At 38.9% G+C, this 12,852-nt stretch overlaps 1 protein-coding gene across 1 annotated transcript in view; it reads left to right on the top strand.

The window, feature by feature from the left end:
* The first annotated feature begins 216 nt into the window (after positions 1-216).
* The window catches only part of iqch (IQ motif containing H), a 22,261-nt gene continuing 9,625 nt past the window's right edge, over positions 217-12,852 (top strand). The window contains exons 1-13 of the mRNA XM_080870768.1: positions 217-401; positions 507-602; positions 708-799; positions 930-1,005; positions 1,896-1,997; positions 3,784-3,886; positions 4,571-4,713; positions 4,819-5,352; positions 7,283-7,349; positions 8,233-8,316; positions 8,397-8,578; positions 9,458-9,730; positions 9,856-10,044. Of these exons, the coding sequence (XP_080726894.1) occupies positions 351-401; positions 507-602; positions 708-799; positions 930-1,005; positions 1,896-1,997; positions 3,784-3,886; positions 4,571-4,713; positions 4,819-5,352; positions 7,283-7,349; positions 8,233-8,316; positions 8,397-8,578; positions 9,458-9,730; positions 9,856-10,044 (1,992 nt within the window). The 5' untranslated portion in view covers positions 217-350. The remainder of the gene's footprint in view (positions 402-506; positions 603-707; positions 800-929; positions 1,006-1,895; positions 1,998-3,783; positions 3,887-4,570; positions 4,714-4,818; positions 5,353-7,282; positions 7,350-8,232; positions 8,317-8,396; positions 8,579-9,457; positions 9,731-9,855; positions 10,045-12,852) is intronic.

Genomic DNA, 12,852 nt, shown 5'->3' with positions numbered 1-12,852 from the left:
GGAGGGACACTGTGAACAAATCTAACATCAGCTGATATGTTTTAGAAGGTGATTAAAGTAAAGGCCATGGTTATGTGGCAATGGGATTGGAGCATTGGGATAAACAATTATTTACTTAGACGTGACCCTTATATGCCTGACTGTCAAACTCCAGGAAGAAATGAGCTGCACGGTGTCTCGTCGTCAAGGTTACGTGTACCGAATCAGAAACTTTCACTGGTGACAAGCTAATTGTTTCGCTAACAGTGGGTAACTCAATGACTGTAGAAAAGTCATTGGGGTAACTAGTACAGTTCGCCATTGTGCTATATATATTTCAGTTACAAACCCTTAAATAATGATGAAAAAAAATGTCCGAAGTGGTTAAAAAGGAAGACAAGTCGGGAGCTGTTTCGGTTCGGGTAAAGTTTCCTTGACTTATCTTGCCTTTCGCTAAATCATCAAACTCGTGTATGCTGTTTTTAGGTCATTTTCTGGAGTATTTACATTTTATGACTGTATTGCAGGTGGAAGACGATTTAAGACAACTCAAACCTAGTCTTGAGAAAGTGACTGTCAGTGAGGGGAGGACAACACTGAACACTCAGGCCCTGAACATCAGGGTGAGAAATCTTCACGCACAGTAGCATTTATATTAAATAAAGAGACTTAAGTGAAACATAGTACACGTAAGAACCGACAGTTAATAAGTTCTTGACTGTCTGTAGAAACATGCAGAGGATTGTTTGAAAACAGTGAATAAGCAGCAGCTGGTTCTTCCTCCCATTGAAGATTTACAAAAAAAGACTATTTCTAAATGGTAAGTAGTATTTTTAGTGGGAATATTTTGCTCAACCATTACCTTTTTGCAAATTTGATTAAATATGTTTAGAATTGTTGTGAATTCTGGTTAATTGGGATTGTGAGTCTGAAAGAAAGTCTTTACACAGGACTCCTTGTCTGGAGAAAATCTCAGATGTGAAGAAACAGAGAGAAAACCTTCCAGGAGCTCCAGCAGGGGAACAGGTAGATTATTATGTGCATTCAGAAACTTTAAAAAAGGATAATAAATGACCTTTTTTCAATTAATGAGGGTGTGTACAAGCTAAACACGTGCAATACGATAGGGAAGGTAAAAGCGGGCAAGGATTGATACCTTTTTTGTTTAGCAAAAATCCTAACTATTTACACGCTCATTGGAAAAATTATTAGGTACACCTGTTTGCATTAACAGCATGTCAATGCAAATATCAATAGCCCAATCACACGGCAGCAACTTGGTGCATTTAGGAATGTACAAAATCACCTGCTGAAATTCAAACTGAGCGTCAGAATGGGCAAGATGATCTCTGGACGTAGCATTGTTGGCGCCAGGCGGTCTGTTCTGAGTATTTCACAAATTGCTAGTTTACTGGGATTTTCCTGCACAACCATCTCTATAAGGTATACAGAGGATTGTCTGAAAGAGAGAAAATATACAGTGAGCGACAGTTCTCTGGATCAGAGGAGAATAGCCAGACTCCTTTGAGTTGATCCATCACTTTACGGTTACAGTGTAACCATCTTCAGATGGCTGCTTCCAGCAGGATTATGCACCATGTCACAAAGATTGTTCACCTCAAAGTGGTTTCTTGAACATGACAATGAGTTCACTGTACTCAAATGGTCTCAACAGTCACATGATCTTAAACAGAGCACCTCTGGGATGCAACAGATCTGTATTAGTGGCGTGATGCTGTCAAAGTCTCTGAGGAATGTTTGCAGCCCCTTGATGAAACTTGTGCCATGATGAATTAAGGCAGCTATGATTCAAAAGGGGGTTCAACCTGGTACTGATGAGGTATACCTAATGAATAGACTAATGAGAGTGCATCTTCTATTACAATTTCTGATTTTTTTTCCTTTCTCTGTTTCAGGACAAGTTAGCATTGAACATGTGTTTGCCAAACAAAAGATCCATTAGGCATCAGAAATCTGGGAAATTGCTTACTGATACTCACAGGAAGAGAGCAAATGAGGTAAGTAATATTCCATAAATGTAGAATAACCTGTACTTGTAGTTTGCTATCATGCATGATTTCTTTAGAAACTACACCTTACAGAAAGCCATAGGGTCTTTCAAATGAAGTATAAACATGGTATTACATTTACTGATCATATACATAATGTTATAACATAAACAACTCTTAATCCAGTTATTCTTATTGTGATGTATTATTTATCACAGGTGGGTCTAAAATAAACCCTGTGAACTTGCCACTTTAGTCAACTTTTCTCTGGAGCCTTTGAATCTGTTTATTATGTCGATAGTTGTTTTTTTCTCCAAAAATTATGTGCTACAGTTTGTCGGATTGAATACTCTACACAAAGTAGCTGACAGATAATTTGCAGTGGCTTTGTAAAACGGAACCACAAAAGAGAATTTCGACTTTTCATTTGTTGCAGACATCAGGCTCAATGTTTTCTAATTATATTTGAAATGTTTTCATGGGGCATTTCAGTCTTACCGCTGGAAAGAACACCATTCACTGCATGAAATCTCGGCTATAATCATAGTTTTGTCAGAGTTTAATCATGAAATAATAATTATTTCCTCCGGGTATTTGCTTTGTACAGTGAGAAAAGTTTCTGCTGCACCTGTGGTGAATTAGATATCATTGTTCTTTTCCCCGATACTTACTCTCTAATCCTTCCAATAGACAGTGTGTGCTGGAGTGAAGAGTGATGGTAGTGTTCTGTATTAATAGATGCCTCAAGTCTCATGTTCAGACAGTCTGTGACGTAAAGGTCACTTGGCTTAGGGATGACATCCAGCACTTGTCACAGCAAACAAATTAATCTTTGCAAAGGTCGGCATTAGTTTTAGATCTATTTTACACACTTTTCTGATATGTTTTTGGGAATCTCTACCTGACACAAGAAACATAGGCCAAGACTGTCACTCTGATATAGGAGAGATGGAATTGCTGGCTGCAGAAAGCGGAAAGCAGCAGATTGCAGCACATCAGCATTCTTCTAAAGTAACAGGCGCCTGATTGCTGTGCTACGGGCTACTGGTTTACAGCTGTCTCAAGACAGAAGTGGATACCTGGTCCAGCATGCCAATAAGACAGCCGTAGCTTCCCCAACTGCTAACCACTGGCTCTCTGCCTGCTACCATCTCCTGCAACTCAGGCCAGCTCTTCTTCTCTCCATACCCATGCCAGGCAATGAGCGTTTGCATTTTAGCAATTTTACAAAGGGTGCCACCTTTTTCCCAACCTCATCTGAAACAGATGTGTGCCTTTGAGGGGAGAATCTCACTGCACCTGGCTGCTACCTGTGGTCTGTCAAAGAGCTCAGTGGTCTGAGAAGAACAAAAGAAAGGACATTAGGTGACAAATCTGGAGGAGCACAAACTTTCTGTTTTATGAGTTGTGAAATGTTTAAATGTAGTCACAACAAATTCATACTGAAATTAGGCCAATAAATCTTGTTTTATTTTTATTGTAATCCAGTGTTATGAATTAAAATGTTTAAGGTTAACAGATTTGAATAACTATGATTGACAGTGAGTTACAGCGAAGGTCCTATTGCCAGTGGCACTTTTCTAAATTCTTAATGAATGCAGCAAACCTGTTGTTTCTGATAAAGCATGCTATCCTGAACCGCTTGTTTATACTTATTCCCCTAGAAAATGTTTTCATGTCTAATGGGACAGATGGGTTTTAATGTGGACAGTAGCAGGTAATGTCAGGCAGCGTTTTGTTGGTTGTGTTTACATCTGATGTGCAGTCACTGATGTTGCGAAAATCTTCTGTTCAGGCAAAAGGTGACAGGATAATCTCTGGCTCTGTGGTGAATCTTCAAGGAGCTGAATCAAAGGGCCATCACATCCTGGTAGTTCCCAAAGAAGACTTTTGGACAGGTTAGCAGCATTTCACCACCCCTACACCATCTCCTCATCTTTTATACTCCAGACAAACATCTTTTGACATTCTGTGTTTGCTTAATGTTTGCGGAAACTTTGATCAAGTCAGTAATTCCACAATACTCTATAGTGTCAAACTCCAAATCATATAAATTTTTATATTAAGTTAGTAGTATTAAGTTTAGATACTATTATATATATTTTCTTAATCCTGGGAGAGGATGAACGAGGACAGTGCCACATCCAAATTTGTGTTCTGTGTCGATCGACTACAAGGCTGCATCTCTTTATCCCAGAGAAGATTGATATTTTTCAAAGATGGGACAGCGCTCTACAGAGTCTGTAGCAGTTTTTCCTGTTTCTGTCTGCTTTTTACATTAACCTTGAATTTATTATTTAGGGAATATTAAAAAATGTCTTTTATGGAAAATGTCATTTATCTTTGCTAAAAGTTCTACTTTTTAGAATACCAAACTTTTAAGAATCTGGATAAAAGTCCATCAGCTTTGCCAAAGCTATTATGTTTTTTGTCTCATCCTTCTAGCTGTTTTAGTTTTTCTTTCATGATTTTAGGTTAAATATCTCAATGACTCTGTTCTTGAAGAGATAGCTGATGCTTGATTTGACTTCTGATCACTTTTAAAATGTATCTGGGTCTTTCTGTGAATTTTGCCCTGATAGATTCAAAGTCCACGTGCCACGAACAGCCAGTATGTAAAACAAAAGCTGAATCCACTTATTTAAGAGCAGACAAAGACTGCACACCCACTGAGACACCAGCTTTCGCCACAACTTCCAAGAGCATGGTTCCTAGAAGTCCTCAGGTACACTAATTCAAAAATAGTAGGTGCTAAAAACCAACATTTTCATGAATTGTAACACTGTTATTAATAACTAAGCTGGGTGTCTCTCACTTGTTTCCTCTTTAGAGCCTGCCTGTAGATATCCCCAGGTACCTTTTTACAATCAGAAGTGGACAGGTCGACCCAATGGCTGCAGACTTCTGTCATTTCAAGCAGTGTTTTGTCTTGTGCTGGAGCAGTGTGGTTGATGTTCTAGAGGCCCTGCAAAAACTGCTCAGGGAGTTTGCTGTGCCCTTAGCCAAAGTGGGTGGAGAGCGCCTGGTGGAGCTGAGCCATGTTTGGGATAGTGGTTGGAGTAAGGCTCCTTCAGCGATGCCTGTCCTCTCAGTGCTAGAAAACTGGGAGGAGGTTTCAGAACTCATCTCGCACCCAGGTCAGCGCTACAAGGGAGAGGGAGGCATCGAGGCCGCTGCCATCCACATCCAGTCCTCCTGGAGGCGCTACTTAGCCCGGACAGCCTACTTGTGCCACTGTCGCCGCAAGTGGGCGGCGGGCACCATTGCCATCTCATGGTTGATGCACGCTCAGCTGTGCCGTGTCAGGAAGGCCCTGCAGGCTCGGCGTTTTAGTCAGCTGGAAAACAGCCGCAGCCGAGCACAGGTGATGCTACTTTCTCGCTTCCATCTCTCTTTTACCTAATAATGCTCTGGTACCTGTTTTCTTGACTATTCTCTCAATTTCTCCAAATCCAATGAATCCATTGATATTTGTCCTTTGACTGTAAATGGATTCCTTTTCATTAAAATAAGGTTGCACATTGTGATTCTGTTTAGTATAAATGTTCTGTATTTTACAAGCATTTTTTAAGGCACATGGTCATTTCTAGAACACCAAGACAATTTTAGAAATTTGGACAGAAGCCATGTAATGCTATGCTAAGATGCAGTGTTATAGACAATTGTTTACAGTGGTAAAAAATGCATTTCTCTAGTACTTACAGTGTGAGATTTAAAGAAACAAACCCAGATATACACATTTTAGTAAAGTTTAAGGAGAAAACAAAAAGACAATGGAAAAGTGGACGGGATGAAGACAATAAATATAAGTATAGCCACACTGTAAAAGAAGACTGAAGCAGAAACAGTGGTAATGAAGGCTACAAAGCCTAGGGACAATCAGCTGATTGTCTGTTACAGTTCAAGTAATAATTACTACACATATGATGAAATGTTATAAAAATGAAATACGTGTTTTGGCATTTGTTAGTTATTTGATCTCTAAAAGGGAAAGGTTTCCCCTCTCTCTCTTCTGATACTCAACATCTGATTTAATGAAAAAAATTGATTATGTATTTTCTCAGTGCCACATCAATTGTGTTCTTTGTCGATCAAGCACAAGGCTACTTCTCTTCACCCCAGAGAGGATTGATATTCTTATAAGATAGGACAGCTCTCTACAGTGTCTGTAGCACTTTTACCTGTTTACCAGTTTTTTACAACCTTAGATTAATTTAGGAAATATTAAAAAATATATCTTTCTGCTTTTAAAAATGCCACACTTTTTAGCAAGTGAGCATGATTTGTGCTATTAAGTATCAATCCTGATCTAATGAACAACTAATGAATGTTATTCCACTAGTATGAAATAAAATATATTTACATAGTCATGGCTTCTGCGTTTTTCAGTAAGCTACAAGGCAGATTTAGGTGAAGAAAATCAAATATTGTTCAGAGAATGTGTTTTATATATTGCCCACATACTGGAAAGGGATTTTTTCTTCATTCAAAAATAATATGTTACTGTGAATTTTAACGTGTAAATAAACAGTAAACATGTTCTAATCGCACTGGCATAATTTAAGAGATGCAAAAGAGTGACGGTACATATAATCTACACCAGAACTGCAGTTAAAAACAAGTTCGTTTTTTTATTTATTAGGCTGAAAAGACTGATTTTCTTCATTGAAGACTTCCAGGCAGGCTTCCCAAAGTTTATGTTCAGTATCTCCAAATATTTTAACATCTCCTTAACATGGCAGAATGCATGACGTATACTTAACTACGTTAACTTGTAATCTTAGACATGGGAAATAAAACAGTGTTTCTATTTAAAAGACTGCTGTGACAGTTCAATTGTTCTACATACGTAATATTCTGTAATCCTTTTCCCTTTTCTTGTAGATGTCATGTCTCTGTGTCATCTGGCTGAACATCTTCTAGAGCGCTGACATAATATTAATTAGTGCCTAAAACCTCATTTAGTTTTACCATTACTGTGTGTGTATACATGCACTAAATGTATGTTCTCACTCTTAAAGCATTCATACCCTGGTAATTAAGCCTGCTAATCTTCCCCTGGCAGTAGCATCATGTACCTTGCTGATTGAATTAATTGTGAGAAGATGTTCCTAAAGTAAACGCTTAATTTAATTACGGTGGTATTTTATGCTTGGTTTGCTTCTGTGAGCCCAGAGAGAGATTGGCTTGATGTGTTTTAGCTATGCAATGATATGATGATTTGTGTGTGTATGTGTGTGTGTGCATACGCTCTGGCGATCCCATCTCTGATCGCTCCTTTTTTCCGTCCCCAGCATCTGGCAGCCAACTGGAAACGCATCCAGTCCTTCAAGAGGACCATTATCCACATCCCTTCATTAGGTAGCTTTCTTTGCCTGCTGCACACACACAAGCACATCTGATCTAGCAGCAGTCACCCCCGGTCTCACCACTCTGCTGCCCCAGTCTGTGGCCCTGGTGCAGGCACTCTGTCTCGTTCAAATGACTCTCTGCAGGAAAGCACTCACAGGATGATGACAGTCCCCATGCCAGGGAACTGAACAATTTAGTCTCAATCGCCATTTAATTTGTAGATTAAGCAAATGAAAAGCCATTATGGTGAATATTTACAAGCGGCACAAAGGTCTTATTTTATTGCTGCGCAAAAAAAAAGGCAGAAAAAAAAGACACAAAAGAGGAATCGCTGTTGTGTTTTTCACGCTAAACACAGAGTGCAATCTAGGATCGGTTCTTGTTCTAATTTCACCACAGCATCCACATTTAGACAGTAATCAGGCATGTGCATTGTAAATCATTGAGCGATTGTCTAAAATTATTAAGCCTAATTACTAGCAGATGGAATGCTTTATTTGCACTTGGGGTGACTACAGAGAGTGCTGTGTGAGCAAGGATAATTAGAAAGTTGAACCCCATTGTTGTTAATTAGCATGAATCCAATCATTTAATTACCTTGATTCAGTTGAGGATTCTCTCTCAGGCAGAAATCCAGACATACATGGGCTAAAATCCTGGCGGTATCACTGAATGTAGTTCAGTGGTGGCTGGACATGGTGCAGCAGGACTCCCAGCACGCGACAGGCACAGCACCTGCTAGTTATTAAGCTAAATTAATCATCGGATTGCACTACAGTGTGATTAGACTTAAGTCCCTCATCCCCAAGTCTAGTAACACACGCATTATCAGTAGTTGTACAGAGCTACAGATTTTTAAACTGTTAGATAACATATAACATTTTTCTGACAGGATACTCTCAGAGGAAACGACTGAACTTGAGAGGCTTTGACATCCTACAGAACATCCAAATGAGCAGGTTGTGTGATATTAGAGGTAAGCTGCACAGCTTACGTTTTTTTATTGTTCATATCTGTAAACATGCCATTTGTAAAACACTCTTTGTGTAATTGTAGATGAAAATGTGGAGGTGATCTACATATGTCCCCAGCATCTGGGAAACGACATCTTGGACTATTACACCAGCCTCCTGAAGTGTGATGGAGCCACAGATGGGGCTGATACCAGGACCGCTCGAGCCTCATCCTCCGTGAGACGCTACATCATCCTCACACCTGAGGCTGTAGATTATTTCCCAGTAAGGATGACAGTATTCACCAATTTACTTGCAACTTTTAAGTATTAACATGATAACAATGTGCCTTTTGAGCACAGAAATCTGCTTACTATATATTTATAGATGCCACAAGCGTTTGTAGTTTATAAATTATCCTCTAGAGGGTACCAAAGGAGGTTGTTGTTATAGCGCTACACTCTGTCTAACATTTTTTCATCTTTCTTTCTACTTGTCAAACCAAAACTCTACATATTTTGCAAGTTTTACTGAATTTAACTGAGGGTGTTTTCAGATGTTGTTCAGCAGATGATTAAATTCCATAGTGGGTGGTTTAATTAACTCATCATTACATTTAAAGGCTGTATTTTTAATAGTTCTGAGTATCTCACTGCTATAAAAGTGAAGCTGTTGCTATATTTATCTTTGCACATCCAGCCATTCTATCCATCTTATTCCATCATTTTGCGCTAGATTGAATGTGCAACATGACATGGTCTTCTTCATTCTTTTTATTGATTTTCCTGCTGTTTTGTTGTTAAACTGTGCCAGACGTGTTGCTGAGATGAATCACTGCTACCCATGGCTGGCAGCGCATTCTGCCAGTGACAGAAGGGATAATTCCATGTGGATCAAATAAATACAGATGTGAAGTAATTAGTTGTATTCCCAAGGAGCTCATTGGGAGCACACATTAAAGATGTGAAGGATAGGGGAGGCCTCCCACAGGCAGCTTTTATCAATTCAACCTGCTAGAATACAGGAGAGGTCAAAACCCTGCTGGCTATTTCAATAATAGATCTGTTTTGTGTACACAGTGATAAATCAGGTCAAGAAACAACCCTTGGAAGAGACAGTGAAAACGCTCCGCTTTGAAAATCGTCCTCCCCTCTTCTCTTCCAGACCCATAACATGTGCCTGTCTACACTTCTGAAGTACAGTCCACAAACCCTGAAGCACATCAGAAACCTGATCCAGGGGAAGCATGCCTATATTGTGGGTGGAATTGCCCACGTGGATGACCTGGCGGTAGCTGATGAGTTAGGGCTACCAATCCTGGGTCCAGAACCTGCTATTGCTCAACACTACAGCACCAAATCTGGAGGGAGGAGAATTTTTGTGGGGGCAGAGGTCGATGTGCCACCTGGTCAAGGAGACATCTACTCGCTAAACCAGGTCAGACACCAAATACTGCATTACACAGTCCTTCATCACTGCTCAGTAACAGATGAAAACATAATACATTTTCCCTCCTAATGTTTGTGTTAAATTAGTTTGCACATTTTTCAATCTTGGTCAAGCTTCATGAAACACTGGCAGAGCTTATGACTCAAAACACTGATGTGCAGCGCTGGCTCTTCAAGATTGACTCAGAGGGTGGCAGCCACGGTACAGCATATTGTGATACATGCCATCTTAGTTGCTATAAGTGGGCTCTGCAGGAGTATCATCGTTACGGTCCGGAGCTGTGGAACCCAAAATGCATTCAGGTAAAGATGTGACTCAGAGCATTATGTCAATCTTCCTGTGACTTAAAATTTTTGAGCATAATTTTACACTCAATTTTATGCAATGTTTTATTAAATGAGTTTGAATTTGGAGTTTCTGTTTTTCTTTTTTGATTACTTTTCCTTATTACATCTCACCAAATTTATGTTTTTTTTACTATTATATCCTGTTTTTATGGCTCTCTCCAAAGCAGTGGTTTTGCAAAAACACAATACAAATAAAGTTTATTGCGATTATTATTACAGCACCCATGAGGAATCTCCCACTTTAAGTTAACATGGTAACAACTAAATAGTTAACAGATAACACTACAGTAGCGACTGGATATTAAAGTCCAGACTGTGCCCAGGTGTTCAGAAGAAGAGAGAGCCCCAAAAAAGGGTTAGATTCACTTCTGTCACTGAAGGAACAAAAGTGTATGTCACATTAGGGTCAAAGAGATGTCATTTTTCACCCTGGGGTCAGTGGCAATGCTGATTCCCTTAGTACAGTATTTTAAACGTCATCCCAGGAGCCTCAGAACAGTAAATCAATAGATGACATTTTTTAATTTTATACATATTTTATACATATAGATATATCCTGAAACACACACATAACCTAGAGTGCTTTAACTCATCCAACAGTAACAAATCACGGTACACATAGTGTATTTAACATACTGTTGCCTATCCGTATAGTACTGTGCAAAACTCTTGAGTCACCCCCTCATTTTTATATTTTCCTAAGAAAACAAGTGCAGTGACTTATTGAAATGTCTACATACATACAAATAAATACAGTATATAAGGCATAAACAGAGTTTATACCATTCTAACAACATTGAAAATCAACATTTGGTATCACCACCTTTAGGAAGACTTTGTTGCAATAGGCTTCTTGAAGCTCTTCTTTGGATGTTGCAAATCAGCTTTTACAGATGGTGGATCCTGACCTCCTCCGTCCATACTAACAGCGATTTAAACCAAAATCTTCAAATTTGGTTCACTGCTTTTTAAGACCTGTTGCCACTGATTTTCAGTCTAGTACTTGTGTAATTTTTCTTTCTTAAGAATCGCTTCTTGGCAGCAACCTTTCCACTGGGATCATTTCTAATGGGACAGCAAATAGATCAACTAAAGTGTCAAATGTATCTCTCAGTCCCTGGCTCAGGTCTTTATTGGATTTTCTCACATTTCTTAAGGACTTTCATCTGCTGTTCATGTGCTGCAGATAGTTTTTTTTAATTTTATGTCATTTTTTGTAGATTCGGTTAAAGAATTGGAAGCAAATTGTGTTTATGTGACAGCAGCTAGTAACAAAGTTCCTAAAGATACAATTTACAATTGATACTTTGCTGAGTTGCTTGTTGTGTGGCTCAACAAAAAAAAGTAAGAAAAAAATATTCTTCTGAAGATGGCCAGTTGCAAGGACTGGACTGAAAATAAGGGAAGAAGCAACCAAAGAAAAACTTCAAAAAGTCTAGAGAAATATTGCTCAAGATCACTTAGGAAATTAGGAGAAAATACATCCTTTAAAATGAAATTTAAAGAAATGGGGGGAGATTCAAGGCTTTCCCAAAGTAATGTGTATTTTGATACTTTTACTCTGCAGCTTGAGTGAGGTTTTCGCCTTAGTTGTTACCTTAGCATGTAAAGTTCTTTGTGATGGCTGCTGTGAATTGTCACTGTATCAGTAACTTTGTATAGAACAGAACTGAATAGTTTAAATACAAGTTACATTAATATTTGCTATACTGAGCTTTTTACATCTGTTACACTCATTAGATGGATCTGAGCTCTCTGTAAAATAAAGTCTAAATTGCAAATGCGATGTTGCAAGAATTCATTTGTTTTTCCTGAAAATATAAATCCTGGTTTCATCTTGGATCTATTTAGAACAAATAAAATGTATTTAATCAATGGTAAACCATTCATTTACAACAAATGCAATCTGTACACAGCGCCTGAGCCCCTGGCTCTTATTTCTCATATGCTTACAAAGTAGCCTTTGATTTTCTGTCATGTGTTAATTACCGTATTTTGCCATTTAACTGGGAGCACTGTGTAAACTAATTACAGGCTAATGATTGTGGGCTTGGAGCACAACAATTTTACTTTTTATTCCATTCGGAAGAATAGCAGTCATCTCAAGGTTCTTGTGGCTCCCTCTGTTTTTGTTCCTATTAGCTCATTCTTTAATTCAGAGTGTATGTGTGGTGCGGGGCTGTAATTGTTGTGGCTTTGGTGCTGTTAATTATGGCAGAGAGTGGCTGAGCCACAGCCAAGGTCCATAATGGTGGCTGAAGCAGCACAGGGAAGTAAATGGGGTTTCTTTCACCAGCTGGGGTCCCATGGAGAGGGAAGAGTGCCGAGGCCCCCAGTGTAGGCCGACAGCCTCGGGGCTTCTGGGCCATATGGACACAACACTTTAACTGGCCTTTATTCTACACCTTGCTCTTTTAATCAAAGCAAAGCCCACATCCTGTGCTCTTCATTGCATGATGTTTTTCTTACGATATTGTTTTCTCCTAAAATCTGTTAGCCACTTGGATGTGAATCATACTGACCTTCTGTTGAAATGCTTTATACAGAAGAGTGCAATCTGGCTCTTTGTGCTGAAAGATCATAAAACAGTATTGTTGAGTAGATCCGAGCATATTAATATGTTATATTAATGTATCTAATCGTTATCTTCTTCACACAGCAAAAACTATCATGAATGTTTAACCTTCTTCATACATTTTGAGAAATGACGCTCATTAATAGAGCACTTTGCTGAAAAACAATAGATCTAACTGCACTCGTAAT

Source organism: Rhamphochromis sp. 'chilingali' (genome assembly GCF_963969265.1).
Source record: "Rhamphochromis sp. 'chilingali' genome assembly, chromosome: 2".
NCBI classification, from domain to species: Eukaryota; Metazoa; Chordata; class Actinopteri; order Cichliformes; family Cichlidae; genus Rhamphochromis; species Rhamphochromis sp. 'chilingali'.
The sequence above is the reverse complement of the archived record's forward strand: the minus strand, read 5'-3'. Positions and strand labels throughout refer to the sequence as shown.